The sequence below is a fragment of the Phocoena phocoena genome, chromosome 1 (assembly GCF_963924675.1).
Source record: "Phocoena phocoena chromosome 1, mPhoPho1.1, whole genome shotgun sequence".
NCBI lineage: Eukaryota > Metazoa > Chordata > Mammalia > Artiodactyla > Phocoenidae > Phocoena > Phocoena phocoena.
Genome location: NC_089219.1, coordinates 25,974,106 through 25,994,114, shown reverse-complemented (window position 1 = coordinate 25,994,114; position 20,009 = coordinate 25,974,106). Strand labels below are relative to the sequence as shown.

The following is a 20,009-nucleotide window of genomic DNA, read 5'->3' as shown; positions in this document are numbered from 1 at the left end:
CTGCCTGTCTGCAGGGAGAAGGATTTCATTTTTCTTCTCTGCTGGTCCCCAGGTCCATGGGCACAGGGAGAAAGAGGACTGCCGTGGGGGGAGGCACAGCTAGCTGCACAGTTCTCCCTCTGCCCCCCCCCATCCTAGTCTGGTGAAGAAGGCTGAACTGCAAACCCAAATTCTGCAAAAAATAAGCCACAAAACTAAAAGGCCTGGCCCTGTCCTGGAAGAGGCAAAGCTGCATGAGACGCAGCCATCTTTCTGCCTCCTCGCCTCTCCTGGACTGGCTTCCTCTTTGAGAAAATGCACAAAGCTCCTGGGAGATGACAAGCACCTAGACTGACAGAAGCTGTGTCTTTCAGGGAAGCTGTGGGGCTGCCTGCCGGGCAGGGGCCTGGCTGCCATCAAGCCTTTGCTGGATCCAGCCATCAGGGACTTGTTTGTGGCGCAATGCACAACTTTGCGAGTGTGTAAGATGTTATCTGTTGTGTCTCTTTTGGAAAACACAACCGAAGGGCTTCACTCCAGAGGGCAGAGGGATCCCCCGAGCTGGTTGCCTGTGTCCTCTGTCTTCTTTGGCCCTTATTTTGACTGTAAGATCATCAGTCTGGGGTCTGAAGGAGACAAAGTGGGAAAGAGACCTGGAAGGTACTGGCCCCATTTCTTTAGGAAAAGTCTCTTGGAGTTGCAACAGTGCTGGCTTGCACAACTGAAAAGGTACATCCACATGGGACACCCTGGGGGCTGCTAAATCACCCCCTCTGGGGTGGACGCTGCTGGAAGTCAGGCCTGAGCCACTCACCATGGACAGTCAGAGCAGTCCTGACCTCTGGGGTCTCCATATCTTGCCATCTCATCCAGGGTTCGTGAAAGCTACCCAGGGTCCTCATGTCCTTCCCTAGAGCCTGAGTGGTGTGAGGTGACAGGTCTCTCCCTCCACTGCCTCTTTCTGGTTTAAAAAACAAATGGTGCTTGCTAAGGAAGGCAGACCCTTCCCTAGGACTGACAAGTCGCGGCTGCTGAATGCCTGCATAGGAAGAGACGGACCTCTGCGTCTTCCATTCGTGGCTAAGGACAACAGTGTGGGCGACTGCGCTTGGCACAAGCCTGGCACGCAGTCGGCGCCCAGTGAGTACCTGCTGAACTGAATGAGAAGCGCGGTGACCCCCAAGCCAGAGAGCTGAAAGCCATTCCCCAGTGACCGCCCCTGCTTTGCGGTCTACAAGAGCTCTCGGGGCTGGGACAGCTGCCACTCTGCTTTGCCCGAGTGTGGAGCACAGAGAGGGAGGAGAGACAGGGTGAAAGGCAGATGTCAGCAACACTAAGGGCTTCCTCATGGGAGGGCATGAGGCTCCACTCATTGTCTTGTGACTTCCATCCCTGCTGAATGGGGCTGCAAGGCCAAGGCTCCTTAGGGGAGAGGTCCTTACCTCTGATCCAGTTAGAGCAATAACCACTTTTTAAATGTAAAATAAAAAGACATATGAAAAGGCACATCCTCGTCTTCTGGTAAATGCCCAAGTGTTGCCCTCTTTTTCTGGCAGTTGGCAGCGAGTCAGGACGTGTGGAGGAGGGAGTCAGTTCTCTCCATTTTGGCCTGCAGCTTCTTAGGGACAAGCCTGCCAGCCAAGCTGGAGTTGGAAGGGAAATCTCGAACAGATGGGGGTGCACGTGTAAGAGGAGAAAATAGTTGCTCTATCATCCCATTACTGAGGCCCCCCCCCTCCCCGAAAACCGAGCTTGGGCTGCCTCACCGCATAGGTATGCAGGCTGGAGCTCAGTTTTTAAAACAAAGGGTTTTCCCCTCTGGATGGGGTTGGTGCTTTTCCTGGCCAAAGGGAATGCAGTCCTGCTTCTCCCAGCGTGAGGGGGAAGTCAAGAGGGACTGCAGAAGCTGCTCGCTGAGGCTCAGGACCCACAGCATGCTGTTCGGGGATGTTAAAGGAACATGACTCTGATCCCGCAGCAGGCTGAAAGGTAGAGGAATGATGCCATTAGCCAATGAGCAAACCAGTAAATGGGGCACCTTGAACATTTCTGTCCAGAGCCGGGAGGAGCTTAGGAAATGTCGGGTGAGTGGGGCTTAGGGTAGGCTGTTCTGGAAGGTTCTGAGAGCAGAGGGGAGCAGGTCTTACAGGCTGGGTGGGAGAGTGGGTAATCGATTAGCACGCAGAACTGCCAGCCAAACCTCAGAGAGGTGCTTCCCAGGTCCTCTGTGCCTGTTTAGTGCCAGATGATGGAGAAACTCCAAGTCAGCATCAGGTATAGACAGCTGTCAGTGGGGTCCAGGGAGTGCCGCTAATGGGAGTTTGCTGTCTTTATCTGTGCCTGTAGCACATCATCTTAGGGAATGAGGGGAGTGGAGTGAACAACACGCCTCACTAAACACCATTCCCTTTAATCACCTCCCGAAACCCCCAAGTTCTACAACTGAACTCTTCCCGAATCAACTAGTGACACAGTGGAAGCCTACGGCTGTGACGGGCTGTGGTCCTTTCTTCACCCCTCACTTAGATCTGCAGATTCCCCACAGCTTGGGAAGGGCTCAGGCAAGTTGAGACTGAGAGACCTGCCCTGCGAGACCACAGCAGGTCTGTGGGAGGAACGGTGGACTGAGGCAGGAGACCCTCAGGCCAGTTACTTCTCTGATGGGGCCCTGGACTCCTTATCTGTCAAAAACCAAGGGGTAAGAACAGAGGATTCCCAGACCCCACCCACCACCTAGAGTAGGAGCCAAAGGGCTTCCTTATGGGTCAGGAGACAGACCCCGGGGTCTACGGAAAGGAAGGAGGACTGGTGTTTCTATGAGGCACGAGTCTTTCCTCTCTCCACTCCAGTCCCCTCAACCCCAGCTTTTCAGCGTAGGCCTCCTTTCGAACCCACTTTTATGATCTCTAGTTCAACCCTTTACAGAAATATTTAACATCTCACCACCGCAGTCACGTAATGTTTCAGACTTCTACTTTCTTCACCCTCTTTAAACCTATTTGACAGATTTTGGATTTTGCTTTTAAAAAGTAGCCTCGGGGCTTCCTAGGTGGCGCAGTGGTTGGGAGTCCGCCTGCCGATGCAGGGGACGCGGGTTCGTGCCCCGGTCCGGGAGGATCCCGCATGCCGCAGAGTGGCTGGGCCCGTGAGCCATGGCCGCTGAGCCTGCGCGTCCGGAGCCTGTGCTCCGCAACGGGAGAGGCCACGGCAGTGAGAGGCCCGCGTACCGCAAAAAAAAAAAAAACGAAAAAAAAAAAGTAGCCTCCAAGAACAAAATGCTTTTGTAAATGGGACACCCCACCCCCCACGCTCCATCGGTACAATACTCCCAAACCCTCAAATGTTATTTGAAGCCGAATTGAAGGAGATCTTTGTATACAAATAATTCCTTAGTGATACAGCATTTCAGGACTAGATGGCTTTAAAGGTTGTCCAAAAGATTACATTCCACCGCTTCCCAATGGGTGCTGGGAGGGTCAGATTTTTCTGTCTGTGGCATGTTCCAGTTGTCATAGGGGGAAGACAGGTGGGGAGGAGTGACAGGGCGGGAGCTTTTAATTAAGGAATTCCACCGTTGGCCAGTTGATACTTCCTGTGACAAGTGGACATTTTTTTCCTGACAGGTGCTCTGGCCTACAAAACAAGCATACCCTAGAATCAGCTTAGGAATAATTGTTTTCTCTTAGAAAAGCAGGAAACTCTGCTTTCTAGTTTTAGGTGGTTGGGACTTTTTCTTCCCGTAAAAGTTCACAACAGGCTGTTTAGAGAATGAGCTTTTAGACAAGGTCCATTTCTCCTCCTCCTCACTTCTCCACAACATAAAACGAACTGAGGGTAAAGGACGCCACCAGCTCAGAGAATCCAGCCTAGTCTCTGAAACCTTTGAGGCCTACAATAACACATTGCTAAAAAGGAAATAAGCAATTACTGGACAAAGGAACACCTACACCTGAGAGGACAAAATGGATATGTGTATGTATAGGTCAAGGGACCCTCGGATTCAGACAAGAATATTAAACAGCTGAGTATTTAGAAAATTTATATTGAGGCTTTCACCTGGACTGAAGGCTACATGATAAAAACTTACAGGACAGGGCTCCCCTGGCGGCGCAGTGGTTGAGAGTCCGCCTGCCGATGCAGGGGACACGGGTTCGTGCCCCGGTCTGGGAGGGTCCCACATGCCGCGGAGCGGCTGGGCCCGTGAGCCATGGCCACTGAGCCTGCGCGTCCGGAGCCTGTGCCCCGCAAAGCGAGAGGCCACAACAGTGAGAGGCCCGCGTACCGCAAAAAAAAAAAACAAAACTTACAGGACAGCAGGACAGAGAAGCCTATCCAAATATGTTGCTACTTAATGTCTCAGCACAAGCTGAGACTATAAAGCATTGGCTAATACAGGTGACAAGCTCTTACTGCCTTCCTTTTCATCTTTGCTCCTGGGGTGAGTCTAAGAAGCTTAGGTTCACAAAAGTGATCTAACGCTGTCTCCCACATCTACCCACACTTATCCAACCTTCACCCCAGGTTCTAGGAACAATTTCTGGAGAAGTTGGGTTAAGAACAACTATCACTTCTGGTTTCTCACATCCCTTTCAAAGGGAGAATGCCCCAGGTAGCTCAGCTTCTTCCTTATCAGTGCTGGCTCTGGAGAGGCAGAGAGACACAGGGGTCAGCCATCAGCCACAGGAAGGAATGCGAGGCAATGCCTGTGTGACGGGGCTGAACCATTTTCCCCCTCTGCAAAAACAGCAGCACAGTGATATTTAAGGCTCTCCCTATGTCACGCTCCTGATGTGCACTATATGTAGCTGCAAATCCCAATCAATTTCAACATTTCTTAACTGCTGGAACGCCTTTCTTAACACTGTAATTTACCCTCAAAAGAACAGGGAGCACACACCCTCGCCTCCCCGGTACCACATTCTACTAACTGCCGCCCCTCCCACACCCCACTAACCCACCTGCACAAAGAAGGAAGGAGCCCTCCTTCAGAGCCCGCAATAGACGGCCACGGTACATAAGCCACCGACAAGAACTTTTATTTCTTTGTAATGACATTAAACACAACTGCTACAAGGGGAAATACATGATAAAGAGGAGGCACCAAACTTCACTTTCATAATTGATCCTGACAACAACCAAAGTAAATTGGGGCCTGCATTAGATGCAAAACTAAGGTTATTTCAGGCTCTTTATATACAAGTAAACTATGTAAACAGCACATTCCTACTCTGCATTGTCAAGACCCCCGTGGCGAGAATGTCATCACAGATAAAGAAAGCTAGGACAACGCTTATGTAAATAAAACACGGCAAGAATTCTACATGAAAATTAGACTTAGAGGCCAACACTAAATGTGAGATATGTAGCTTTTAAAAACAGATTAAAACTCCAGATTCTACCCACTACCATCTTTAAGGTGAACATGCCTGATAATGAGTTTTCTTTGGCTTTGTTTTTCTTCTTAAAGAATAACATGTTAACCGCCAGGGAACAGTTCTCTCCTCCCCCAGTCCAACAGATTTAATTAAGCTGCTAAAGCTTGAAAAACAGAATTATTTGAGCAAAGAGGAAATGTGATTGTCACATTTCCTCGTTAACCCATCACTCATTTGATTTGGCAAAGGCGATGCTCCCATTACACATCAGTCTTAAACCCTCCTGTACCAGGAAGGCAGGAACATGAGTCTTAGACTTTTGCCTAAGCAAAAGGCTGTCCCTTTACTCCTTGGTTATCTGTGGGGAACAAGACAGCTGCAATGCTAATTATTCCAGCAACAATTAATTCTAACTATGCTATAGTTCCAAAGGTGGATGTTTGTCCCACTCCATCAAACTAATTTATGGAAACCTGGAGAAGTGACTGATAAAGGAAATGCCAACTGAAATAACAGATTTTGACTCTTGCCTTTGAACAGAACTTCTCCTTTGCATTTTGGTCCCAGACTCTAAACCAAATGTCGAAGGAAAAGAGAATCCTTGACTGGATAGAAATAGTTAACACTTAGGGATATCCATCTAAGTTTACTGGTAACTATGACCAAGTTTCTCCCAAGTCAGTTTCTAAAGCAGGGTAGGATGTTTAAGATGGGTTACTTCCATACAAAGATGGGGCTGATGGAACAACAAAACCAGACAGAGGCAATGAGCCCAGTATCACAGGCTGTGCTATAGCAACTAGGTACAACCGTCACACAGAGTGAACAACAGCACAAATGCCAGACTGCAAAATCTCCCAATAGATGTCTAGAGCTGTCTGTAAAGAGAATAATAAACTCCTAAGACATCCATTAAGATAGCTGCATGTAGCATTACCCTTAAGATCAGGTAATGCTTCGTGCACAGGCTTAATCAAAACTATTTTAGATCCACTTTAGTAGTTTTGTAAAACTGTACATCAGAGGTTTGACCAAGTAAGGAGATCCTGGATCAAAAGGCACCTCTTATTAACTAATAATGGAGACAAAAGACAGCTTCTCCAAAGTCTCTCCCACTAACAGGTCAACTCATACTTGAACTGGAGTTCAGCAGATGAAACTGAAGACCAACTGACACCTCTCAATAGCACTGCTTTCTGGCCTGTCCTAGAGTCAAGACTCTGGGTGGGTGGCTCTTCAATAAAGAGCACAGTAAGGCTGTTCTTAAGAGGCATATCTATGTCTAACCGGATACAGGAATATGCCGGTAGAGCCCTAAGTTCACTGGGGAAAAAAGAAGGAATATCCTTGAAGAAAGGCAGAGAAGGCAGACAGTCACAAGATCACAAATCAACAGGGGTTGTTAGTCACCAGTCTTCTGTTAGAGTTAAGATGTACACGATTTGTAAACACTGTTGTGCAAAATAAATTTAACGAAAAATGAAAAAAAAAGCCAAAAAATAAAGGCAGCTAGTGGTACAAAAAGAAGAGAAGATTTACACTTCTAACCTGTCCTTTCAACTACTTCAGATGTCCTGGATTACCAACTTTAAAATACTGACAGGTATTCGGAGATTCAAATAAAAAAGGTAAGAGGCGTTGTTAAAAGTGACTTGTATCCATTTATAAGTCACCAGCAATAATTAACACTGGCTTGCAGCCTGATAAAGAATCCCTTCCTCATAGGAGATTAAAAGATGATTTCTTTTGGGCACCAGAAGTAGACTTCACCTCTGCATAGAGGTGGGTGTTTTGCTTGATTCTGGGTGTTTTGACTTAATGCCGGCTTTCAGGCGGCAGCCACCTTCAATTTAAATTAAAAAATTAAAACTATTATCAACTCAACACTGCTTAAATGCATACACACACATAAACAGGAAGGACCTTATACAAAAAATTTCAAGTCAGCAATGGGCATTTCCAAAAGGTGACGAGTTCTTTAAATTAAAATGTTGTGAAAAATAAATTTCAAAATCTACAAAGCACAAAACAGCGGAAGATGAGACGCTGCTCTGGACAGGACCCTGGATAGGGACCTTCACTGCTGATGGGAGGAGACAAATGGACTGTACGGGAAATCTGGTAGACGCTGGAACCGATGGTGGCTTCGCATGTTCTGGTCAACCCACTGAGTCAGACTGTATCTCTGCAGAGGCTTCTGTCGGAACCGGGCGTAGTTTCTATCAGCAGAGAGGGAAAATAAAAAGAGGACAAATGAGGGTTTCAGCTGGAATGGTCATCTGTATACAAAAAAGGCCAAGAAAACTAAAGAATATTGTTACTTTTGGAAATTGGATATTCATTTTATATTTCGATTCCCATAATTTTAGAAAATTTATATTATTTTCCTTATATGAAAGGCACACTATAAGTTCTATTTCCTTCCAATTTCCAAAGCCACCTAATTCCCATACAGGTATTATGGAGATACGGTCCATATACATGAATGTTCTAAGAAAACCCAATGTATAATGTATAATAATGTTTAAGCAGGAAAAACCCATTTTCTCCCTCTGGAAACATTTAGAACAGGATCTATATTTTATTGCTTGCATCAGACCTGTACCTCCAACAGGACTTCACTGTCTGACACAGCTCAAGGTTGCTCAGGACACAGCAGTTAAAATTAGAATAAAATTCCCAGAGAAGGTAAGCATCACGTGAGAATCACACTGCAAGTTTAGAAACTGAACAGACTCAAAGTTTCTTGAGAGCCTCCTTTAGTCGTGTACTGGGCTGGGGTTCTGAGCAGGACCCTCTGAGATAATTTCATCCCGTTCTCAACTCCAGCTTGTCTAATAACCACCTGGGAAGCTTTAATGTAAAGATATAGATTCTTGGCCCCTCTCTCCACCCTTAGACTTAATAACTTAGAATCCCTTGAGTCAAGCCCTGGACATCTGTATTTTTAGACATCTCCATAGGTGATTATGGGGAATAGCCCAGGTTGAAAATAATTTTAACAGTACCTGGTGTTTATCTAGCCCTATATGCAAATACTCGCTGAATTCTTTAAACATCTCACACCATTTAATCCTAATGACAATCCTACCAGAAAAGTACTCTCATTAACTCCTTATACAGGATAGGAAACTAAGCCTCAGGTAAAATAACTTCCCCAAGGTCGTAGAGTGGAGTAAGTAGAAGAGCCTGGATTTCAATTCACATCTGACTGCAGAATTTAATAACTATTACACAACACTGCCTTTCCGAGTACTGCTGTCATTTTGGCAACTATAGAGAAAACACTAAGTTTAAAGGCCCTGATGTGGGAGCACGTCTGACATACTAGAAAAATAGCAAGGAGAGACTTCCTTGGTGGCGCAGTGGTTAAGAATCCACCTGCCAATGCAGGGGACACAGGTTCAATCCCTGGTCCAGGAAGATCCCACATGCTGCGGAGCAACTAAGCCCATGCACCACAACTATTGAGCCTGCACTCTAGAGCCCGTGAGCCACAACTACTGAAGCCCGTGCGCCTAGAGCCCGTGCACCACCAAGAGAAGCCACCGCAATGAGAAGCCCAAGCGCCGCAATGAAGAGTAGCCCCCGCTCGCTGCAACTAGAGAAAGCCTGCGCACTAAATAAATAGTATGAAAAACAGAAATAGCAAGGAATCCAGTGTGACTAGAGCAGAGTGAGCAAAGTGAATAGTAGAGGAGATGAGGGTGGTGAGCTAACCAAGTCAGCCTAGACCAAAACATATAGGCACTTGTGATCATGGAGATGGGAAGCCACTGGAAAACTCTGTGCAAAGAAGAGAGAATTTGACTTATGCTTTAAAAGAATTTCTCTTGGCTGCTTGAGTTGAGAACAGTAGACAGGCAAGGGCAGAAGTAGGGAGACCATTTAGGAGACTTGCAACAATCCAAGTGAAAATGATTGAGAAATGATCAGGTTTTGGATATATTATACGTAGAGCTTATAGAATTTGCTAATGCACTGACTATGGAGTAAGAGAGAAAGGAATCACAGATGACTCCAAGGTCTCTGAATAATTGGATCAAGTAACTGAATAAATCTGTAAAACCACACTGCATCAAGAAACCAGAAGATTTCAGGACTAGAAAGGCTCTTTGACATCAATTAGTCCAATATCTTAATTTTACTGTTGTGAGGACCAGAGAAGTGAAGTGATTTGATCAAAATCACATAGCTAGTTAAAAAGGGCAAAGCCAGTATTAGAACCCAGGTTTCCTGAATTTCAGTCCAATTCTTATTCTATTACACTATATCACTTCTTTCTCTACCCCTGGAATTAAACAACAATTACAGCCCTACCAAAGCCCTACCACATTTCTCCTGTAGCAAAATTCTACCCTTTTCTTCCTTCTTCTAAACACCCACTCACCGCCTGGTGAGGTCCGAAGGATGCTGCCATTTTGGGTTCTGCATGTGATGAACTTGACCCATCAAGGCACACAGCTCCCCCAAGGTACCTGTGATACAGAGAGATCAGTGGTTAGGAAGCAGCTCAGTGAACTACCATGTCAGCCTAGGTCAAAACATGTACTTTCAGGGAAGGAGAAAACAGGCACTGGTCCTAATACTATCTATTTATGATTATCACAAGCAGTCAGCACAAAAACTGTAAGCCAGAGAAGAGAGCTTGCTCTTGGATGATATGATGATGAAGAAGCAGCAGTAATGACAGCCACCATTCATTCATTCAACATTAATTTATTAGCTCCTATAATGTGTGAGAAACTTTACTGGGTCCTAGAATATGGTACAGACAAGACACTGGACCTGCCCAATGAAGTTTATACAGAAGACGGGCAAAAACTTTGCAAAACTGGGCAAAAAACAGTTTCCAAAAACTTTGATATGTAGTGACAGGAGAAATACATGCTGCTATGAGTACAGAGACTGGGGAGTGGGGGTTAGAGAAAGTCCCCTCCAGGGGAAGTAAATTATAAGCAGGGATCTAAAGGATGTATAGACGTTAGTGGGAGGGGTGGGAGGTAGGGATATCCAGTAGAAATAGCTAATATAAAGGCCCAGAGACACAAGACAGCAAAATACATTCAAGAAACAAGAGAAGTTGAGAATAGAAGGCGGGTAGGGGCTTTTTGCTTAACAAGAAAAATAACTGGAGGCAATTTCTCAAACACCTGGGAGCCAGGCAAGGTGCGAGGCACTATACATGTTATCTTACTAATTCTGAAAAAATATCTTGTAGAGAGATAGATTTTTTTTTTTTTTTTTTTTTTGCGGTACACGGGCCTCTCACTGTTGTGGCCTCTCCCGTTGCGGAGCACAGGCTCCGGACACGCAGGCTCAGCAGCCATGGCTCATGGGCGCAGCCGCTCCGCGGCATGTGGGATCTTCCCAGACCGGGGCACAAACCCGTGTTCTCTGCATCGGCAGGCGGACTCTCAACCACTGTGCCACCAGGGAAGCCCGGGAGATAGATTTTTATTAAAATCATTTTAGAGATGGGAAACTATGGCTCAGGGAGGTGAACTTGCCTTAAATGATTATTAAACTGGACTAAAAACTGGCTCTTGTTAGATTCCATGCTTTTGCCACTATTTGATAATGCTTATTTTGCACTTAAGGGCTGAGAATTCGGCTGAAGCTCACAAAACCAAAAATTATGGTTAGAGAGAATAATTCCCCTAGACCAGTGGCTCTTAAATTTTAACATGCATCATAATCAGCTGCAAATATAAAACAGGTTGCTGGGCCCCAACCCCAGTTTCTGATTCTGTAGGTCTGGAGTGGGACATGGGAATTTGCTTTTGTAACAAACGCCCAAGTGATGCTACTGCTGCTGCTGGTCTGGGAACCACATTTTGAAAACCTCTGCCCTACCTAGACAGTGGAGACCCTTCTTTCAGCTGGTTTACATACTTCTCATTATCGTATCTATTCTGCTCTCAGGAACCAAGAGCTGTCAAACTAGGCGACAGACCATCTTTTCATGTTCTGGTAGAAGATATTTACTTAACTTTTAGGACCAGTATAATTTATTTGAAGCCTCAAGAAGCCCAACTCTGTAGAAAAAGTATATACTTTGGAGTTTAGGCAGACTTGAGTTAAAATTCCAATCCAGCCACTAACTAGCTTTGTAACCCTGGGTAAATCATTCCTCTTATCTATGAAATGTGGACAATAATAATATTTTGCTTGAACTTAAATATTAGGGATATAGTACATAAAAGACCTAGCATATCTTCTGACACTCAGGCAGTGTGCAGTAAGTGGTAGTTGTTATTATTATGGTGTTACAGCCTCGGGACTATGTTAGTTTGCAAAGACTCTTCAAAGACTGTGACAATCAATCACCTATTTATAAGGAAAAAATGCTTATTAAGTGGATCAGTCTACATATAAACTATGACATGCTTTATAACACTCAGCAGAAATTCTCTAACCATAATGAGATGACACTTTTCAGCAAAAATGTATAGATTCATTACATTAAATGTTTCTATGCAGTTAAAATAAAAAAGGACAACCAAGGGTAAAAGAAGACACTGACAAAATGAAAAATGTACCTGAAATGTACCTTATTCTGCAAAGATAAGTCTCCTCATCAAACAAAACAAAAGAGGTCAAGGACATGAATGGGTAATTCTCAAAACTAATACAAGTAATCAATAAATGTAATGAAAAGATGCTCAATCTCACTAATATGGAAATAAAACATATTAATCTCACTTCTTGAGAAGGAAATACAAATCAGAAATGAGTTTTCCTGGGCTTCCCTGGTGGTGCAGTAGTTGAAAGTCCGCCTGCCGATGCAGGGGACATGGGTTCGTGCCCCGGTGCGGGAAGATCCCACATGCCGCGGAGCGGCTGGGCCCGTGAGCCATGGCCGCTGAGCCTGCGCGTCCGGAGCCTGTGCTCCGCAGCGGGAGAGGCCACAACAGTGACAGGCCCGCGTACCGCAAAAAAAAAAGAAAGAAATGAGTCTTCCCTTTAAGAGAGAAGTAGCTTTTGATTAGAAAATCCCTTGCCTGTTTGATTTGTTAAGCTAAAATCAAAGGTCTCTACTCAAATTGCTTTTCCTTTACCATACTTTCATATCACTAGCATCCCCCTCCCTCTAGCCCCCACAAAAAGGACATTTCAATGGTGAGGAAATCAGCTTTCCAAGAATTTCAAGATACATTTTTCTTGCCAAAGCATCACCAAAGGAGGGCTGGCAAGATATGGAAAGTCTGGTGTCCAGTCTCAAATGGGACAAGATTATCTGCAGACCATGTCCTTCAGCTTACTCATCTCTTACCACGTAGACGCTATAAAACTGTCCTGACAGTGGAGACTAAAGATATACCTATAAACCTCCTACAAAGAAACCTATTCACTTTAAACTAAAAGAAAAGACTGATCAATTAGGCCCAATGAGGCTTCAAGTATTCAACTGCTAGGCGTCATAATCTAGCAGCAGCAACTTACATACAGCATTTACCATGTATCAGGCAGTATCCTATGTGCTCTACATATATTAACATATTTATTCCTTACAATAATCCTATGAGATATTTCCTCCAATTTACCGATGAAGAGGCACAGAGAAGTAATTGGTCCAAGGTCACACAGCTAGTGACAGAGCCCAAATTCCAATAACAGAATACCATCATAGGGTTGAGTTTCCTGAAAAATTTTCTAGGACTGACATTTCACTGTGTGGATTAGAAATCAAGAATCATATTGCAATATGTCTTGTATACCCAGTTGGTACCTCAGCACAGCGCTGAGTAAACAAAGGCTCAATAACTATTGTCTCGGCTTATGTACCAAGAAATGTTAGTTTTCATTAGCACTAAGAACTTAACTGATGTACCAGGGTAACCTTTATTATTAATAAGGGTTAATGATCTAGAGATAATGGGAGCTAATATTTATCAAGCATTTATTATGTGCCAGGCACTTTGCTAACTGCTTTGCATGTATCCTATCACTTAATCCTAACAACCACATGAGGCAAATACCATTATCTCCATTTTATTCATGAATAAACTGAAGCTTAGAAAAGATACTCATCTATCATCTAGTAAATGGGAAAGCCAGGATTCAAACCCATGTGGGGCTATTAATCCAAAAACCTTATTTCAGCTCATAGCTTCAATCTCTTCTTCCTCCAAATTTAGAGATGCTAACAAGAATAGAAACATTTAAATTTTCTCTTTTCATAGTTTCCAACAGATGGGCTTTCTTGGACCAACAATCAGTACCATGGGTTTATTTTAAGTTGTGGCTAAAAGGTGGTGAAGACTGTCCTTTGTTTTGTGGCTAAGAATGAAATTCATCTAAGAATGAAATTAGGAGGAAAAAACCTCAACATTTCAGAGATGAGATCAGCGGTTCACCGAAACAATCTATAAATATGCAGCTATTATAAAGGAGGAGTAATGATAACGCTGAATGCTTGCTATGCCAATGGCCCTTCTGACAAGTCTTATACATCACCATACTTTGTACCACATGACCAAGAACAGAGACTCTCTCTGCTGGCGAATGACCTAAGATCTGGCCTGGCACCAACAGGTCATTAAGTGAATCAATCAGATACTCTCCCTTGGAATGTGAATGTGAGCTTTAATAATGAGAACAAGAGAGAGAACAGCACACAGAGGTAGGGCTCTAGGAGAGGACAGACACTTGAGATAGCTAATAGAGAGCAGCAGAAGCACTAGTCATAGAGAGAGATAAGATTAGAAGTACCAGAATCACTAACTCAGCAGGAAAACCTATTGAAAAGGAAACAAAGGCATCCATTTCTTCATCTTTTCCTGTAAATCCATTAAACTCAGTTACTTAAAGGTAATCACAATGTCTTTATTCAATGCAATCAAAAAACCACCTAATGGGCTTCCCTGGTGGCGCAGTGGTTGAGAGTCCGCCTGCTGATGCGGGGGACGCGGGTTCGTGCCCCGGTCCGGGAGGATCCCACATGCCGCGGAGCGGCTAGGCCCCGTGAGCCATGGCCGCTGAGCCTGCGCATCCGGAGCCTGTGCTCCGCAACGGGAAAGGCCACAACAGTGAGAGACCCGCATACCGCAAAAAAAAAAAAAAAAAAAAAAAAAAACCACCTAATACAGGGGAGGGAATGAAGAGGGAAGGAAAGAAAAAAAAATGTGCTACAGGGGTATAGGCTATTGCTTTTACAAAAAGATTAATAGACTAGGAATAGGGAATTCCCTGGCGGCCCAGTGGTTAGGTCTCCACGCTCTCACTGCTGATGGGCCGGGTTCAATGTCTGGTCGGGGAACTAAGATCCCACATCCCACAAGTCGCACAGTGTGGTCAAAAAAAAAAAAAAAGGAAAAAAAGATTAAGTAGAAAGCCAGAATGCAAACATCCAGGCCAACAAAAGTGTGATGATCTAGTACAAATCTTGACTGATTTTTTCCATGCATACAAGGCAAAAAACAAAAGAAAGAAACAGGAATTATTATATAACTCATTTCTGCAGTGTTGTATTGTACAGGGGATATTGAACAATGTATGAATGTTCTCAACAGTAATGGCAAATGTAGAAACAGAATTTACATAACCACTGCTGCTTATGGTCTTCAGTAAAAATCAAAGCAGACTTCCACTTCTAATCATAATGAATGGGCATACCTCCACTGTAAGCAACTAGAGACTGGGCAAAATGTATGAAACAACTATATTCAGACTGCTCAGAACTGTAATCCCTAAGGGAAGGGAAACAGTTGAGGTGAGACTCAAAGCTTCTTATGAGTCTATGAGTTTATAATTTTTCAAAATAAAAAGTTTTTTTTTTTAATGAAGGCAAAACAAATATAAGTAAACAAAAGCAGAGAGACTTCACAACAACAGACCTGCACTATAAGATACTAAAAGGAGTTCATCAGGAAAAAAGAAAATATGAGATGGAAAGGAATCAAGAGCACTGGAAATGGTAAATATGTGAGTAAATACAAAAGCCCTTTTCTCACTTAAAAAGTGTCTTTAAAAGATAACTGTTTATGGTTGAGAGTCTGCCTGCCGATGCAGGGGGCACGGGTTCGTGCCCGGGTCTGGGAGGATCCCACATGCCGCGGAGCGGCTAGGCCCATGAGCCCTGGCCACTGGGCCTGCGCATCTGGAGCCTGTGCTCCGCAACGGGAGAGGCCACAACAGTGAGAGGCCCGCGTATCGCAAAAAAAAAAAAAAAAAAAAAAAAAAGATAACTGTTTAAAGTAAAAGCAATAATCAGGGACTGCCCTGGTAAGGTTCCGTGCCCCCAATGCAGGGGGCCCGGGTTTGATCCCTGGTCAGGGAACTAGATCCCACGTGTATGCCACAACTAAGAGTCTGCAAGCCGCAGTGAAGATCCCACGTGCCACAACTAAGACCTGGAGCAGCCAAAATAAATAAATAAATATTTTAAAAAAACAAAAAAATAAAGTAAAAGCAATAATGTATTGAAGAGTTTATAATATATGTATAAAAACAGTAACAAAAAATGGAGATTTGGAAGGGTACTATTGTTAGGGCCTTACAGTATATGTTAAGTGGTATATTATTTGAAGGTAGACTGATTAAAGTTAAAGATCTGTATTGTAAACTATAGAGCAACAGTTCTCAAAGTATGTCCCAGGATCTGTAGGAGTCCTCAACACCCTTCTGAGGCTTCACAAGATCAAAATTATTTTCATAACAGCACTAACATGTTATTTGTTTTTACTACTTGCAATCTCTCAAAAGTGTACTGGGGAGTTTTCAAGAGGCTACACAACATGATATGGAATGCAGATTCACATATGAGAATCTGGTAGTTTTCTATTAAGCTAGATGTTAAAAAAAATCTGCAAAAATGTAAATCAATGCATTCTTCTCCCTAAAATTTTGCTTTTGTTTTGAAAATTATAGTTATTTTTAATAAAAACATTATGTTAACATGCAATGAATTATCTTAAAATATATTAATAAATATTTTAACAATTTACCAGTTATAACTTTTAATATGGTTGCGTATAGATAGATACAATGCAAACAAACAAAAACATTTTGGGGTCCTCAATTTTTAAGAGTATGAATAATCTGTAAGAGTGTAAACAAGTCCTGAGACCAGAAACTGTGAGAACTACTACCCTAGAACAACCACTGAAAATAAAACAAAGAGGTATAGGTAATAAGTCAAGCATGGAGATAAAACGGAATACTAAAAAATACTCAAAAAAAAAAAAAAAAACCAGGAAAAGATGAAAGAAGAAACAACGAACATATAGACAAATAGAAAACAAGTAGTAAGATGGCAGATTTAAATCCAACCGATAATTACATTAAATGTGACTGGACTAACACTTGAATTAAAAGACAGATTGTGAGACCAGGGGGAAAGAAGACTCAACTATATGCTGTCTACAAGACATCCACTTTAAACATATAGATAGTTTAAAAGTAAAAGGATGAAAAAACATATCATGCAAACACTAGTCAAAAGAAAGCTTGAATGGCTATTTAAATCAGACAAATTAAACTCTAAAACAAGGAATATTACTAAGAGTAAAAAGAGACAGTTCATAATGATAAAGGGGTCAATTCTTCACAAGGACATAATATTCCTAAATGTATATGCATCTAATGGCAGCATTTCAAAATACATGAGGCAAAAATGACAGAACTGAAAGGAGGAACAAAAACATCCACAACTAGGGTTGAAGATATGAACTCTTCTTTTAATGAGAAAATCTGTAAGAATATAGAATTGATCACTACCATCAACCAACAAAACCTTATTGAAATTTATAGAACACTCTACCAACATCAGAATATACATTTTCAAGTACACATGGACCATTCACCAAGATAGACCATATGCTGGCCTATAAAGTAAGCCCCAGTATATTTAAAAGGATTGAAATCGGGCTTCCCTGGTGGCGCAGTGGTTGAGAGTCTGCCTGCCGATGCAGGGGACAAGGGTTTGTGCCCCGGTCTGGGAAGATCCCACATGTCGCGGAGCGGCTGGGCCCGTGAGCCATGGCCGCTGAGCCTGTGCTCCGCAACGGGAGAGGCCACAACAGTGAGGGGCCCGCAAACTTAAAAAAAAAAAAAAAAAAAAAAAAGGATTGAAATCACACCAAGTATATTCTCTAACCACAACAGAATTAAACTAGAAATTAATAATAGGAAGATAGCTGAAAACTCCTAAATATTTGGAAATTAAGCAACACACTTCTAAATAACCCACAGGTCAAACAAGAAATCACAAGGGAAATTAGAAATTTGCTTTGAACCAAATGAAAATGAAAACACATCAAATTTGTGAGATGCACCTAAGTAGCACTTAAAGGGAAACCTGAGACTCAGAAAGGTCTCAAATCAATGACATAAGTTTCCACACTAAAAATCTAGAGGGGCTTCCCTGGTGGCGCAGTGGTTGAGAGTCCGCCTGCCGATGCAGGGGACATGGGTTCGTGCCCAGGTCCAGGAGGATCCCACATGCTGCGGAGTGGCTGTGCCCGTGAGCCATGGCTGCTGAGCCAGCGTGTCCGGAGCCTGTGCTCCTCAACAGGAGAGGCCACAACAGTGAGAGGCCCGCATACCGCAAAAAAAAAAAAAAAATCTAGAGAACAAGAACAAATTAAAGCCAAAGTAAATGGAAAAGAAATAATAAAGAGAAGAAAAGAAAATAGCCAACATAGAAATATGAAACTAAAAACTTACTTTGGGGAAAAAATTAGTAAAATTGATAAACCTTTAACTAGATTTGTTTAAGAAAAAAAAGACAAATTACCAATATTAGAAATGAAACAGTGAACATCACTACAGATCCTACAGTAATTAAAGGAATAATAAGGACATTTTTAATGAATAATTTTATGCCAATAAATTCATCAACTTAGATAAAATGGACAAACTCCTTGTAAGACACAAATTACCAAGATAAAGAAGATAAAGAAATTCTGAAAAGCCCAGTATCTATTACATCTGTAGTTACAAACCTTGCCAAAAAGAAAACTCCAGGCTTTATTGGTAAATTCTACCAAACATTTAAAGGAAGAAACAATACCAATCCTGCACAAACTGAGAAACTGAGGAGAAAACAATTCCCAACTAAATTTATGAAGCCAGCATCACCATGATACTTAAACCAGAGGAAGACAGTACATACAAGAAAAATTGAAGATGAATATTCCTCATAAACAAGACATAAAAACCCTTAAAAATACTAGCAAATTGACTAAAGGATAATTCATCAAGACCCAGTGACTTTACCCCAGGAATGCAAGTTGGCCTAACAGTCAAAAAAAAGTAATAAATGTAGTACACTGTGTTACAAAATAAAGGAGAAACACAATATGATCCGAATAAATGCAGAAAATTCATTTGACAAAGTTCATCATTCATTCATGATAAAAACTCCCACCAAACTACAAATAGAAGGGGAACTTCCTCACCTGATAAAGAGCATCTATGATGAATCTACATCTAATATCATACTTAATGTACTAGAGATCTTAGTCAGTGCTGTAAGGCAAGAAATAAAAAAGGCTTATAGATTGGAAAGGAAGAAATACACTGTCCTTATTTGCAGATAAAGTCATGTTAACATAGAAACTTCTAAGGGGTCTATTAAAAAGTTACCAAAAGTAATAGAAAAACTTAGCATGGTTGTAGGACACAAGGTCAACATAAAAAATCAACTGTATATCTATATGCTAGCAATGACCAGCTAGAAATTGAAAATTAAAAAGTATCACTTACGATACCATAAAAAAGCATAAGATACTTATGAATTAATTTAACAAAATATGTACAAGACCTGTACAAAAAACTGCTGAGAAATTAAAGACATAAATAAATTGAGAACTATATCCTGTTCATGGATTGGAAGGCTCAATATTGTTATGATATCAACTTTCCCCAAATTGTTCTACAGATTCAACACAATCCCAGTGAAATACCCAACAGGTATTTTTTTAAACAAATTGACAAGATGAAATTGATTTTAAAAAATTATGGAAATCCAAAGGACCAAACAATTTTAAGACTTACTATAAAGTTATAGTAATCAAGACAGTATAATATTGACATAAGAAAATACACATATATTAATGGAACAGAATAGAGAAGTCAGAAATAAATACATGGAAAGAATAATTTTTTCAATAAATGGTGTTAGAACACCTAGATATTCATATTAAAAAAAAAGAACCTAACCTTTGCCTTAAAAAAGCCATAAAATAGTATAATCACTTTGGAAAACAGTTTGGAAGTTTCCAATACAGTTAAAAAAACACATACTAAATGACTCAGCAATTTCACTCCTAATTATTTTCCCTAGAGAAATGAACACATGTTCACACAAAAAACCCATATATGAATGTTTATAGATGCTTTATTCATAATAATCAAACGCTAGAAACAGAAATGTCCATCAACAAACGACTAAACTGTGGTATATTCATACAAGGAAAAATTCAGCAGTGGATGTATAGAACATACATGCAACAACATGGAGTTGTTTCTTGTTGTTTTAAAAAACTACTCCAAGTAAAAGAAACCAAACACAAAAGAGCACATACTGCATGATTCCATTTATATGTAACTCTAGAAAAGACAAATCTAATCTATAATGACCAAAAAGAAATCAGTGCTTTCCTAGAGCTGAAGTGGAGGCAGGGACAGATTGATTGGGATGGAACACAA

General features: G+C 42.1%; 1 protein-coding gene across 1 annotated transcript in view; it reads right to left on the bottom strand.

Moving 5' to 3' along the window:
• Positions 1 to 6,868: 6,868 nt before the first annotated feature.
• S100PBP (S100P binding protein) overlaps positions 6,869 to 20,009 on the bottom strand; it is a 30,243-nt gene continuing 17,102 nt past the window's right edge. Inside the window, exons 7-8 of the mRNA XM_065893292.1 lie at positions 9,745 to 9,832; positions 6,869 to 7,573 (exon numbers count right to left, since the gene is read on the bottom strand). Coding sequence (XP_065749364.1) covers positions 7,432 to 7,573; positions 9,745 to 9,832 — 230 coding nt within the window. The 3' untranslated portion in view covers positions 6,869 to 7,431. The remainder of the gene's footprint in view (positions 7,574 to 9,744; positions 9,833 to 20,009) is intronic.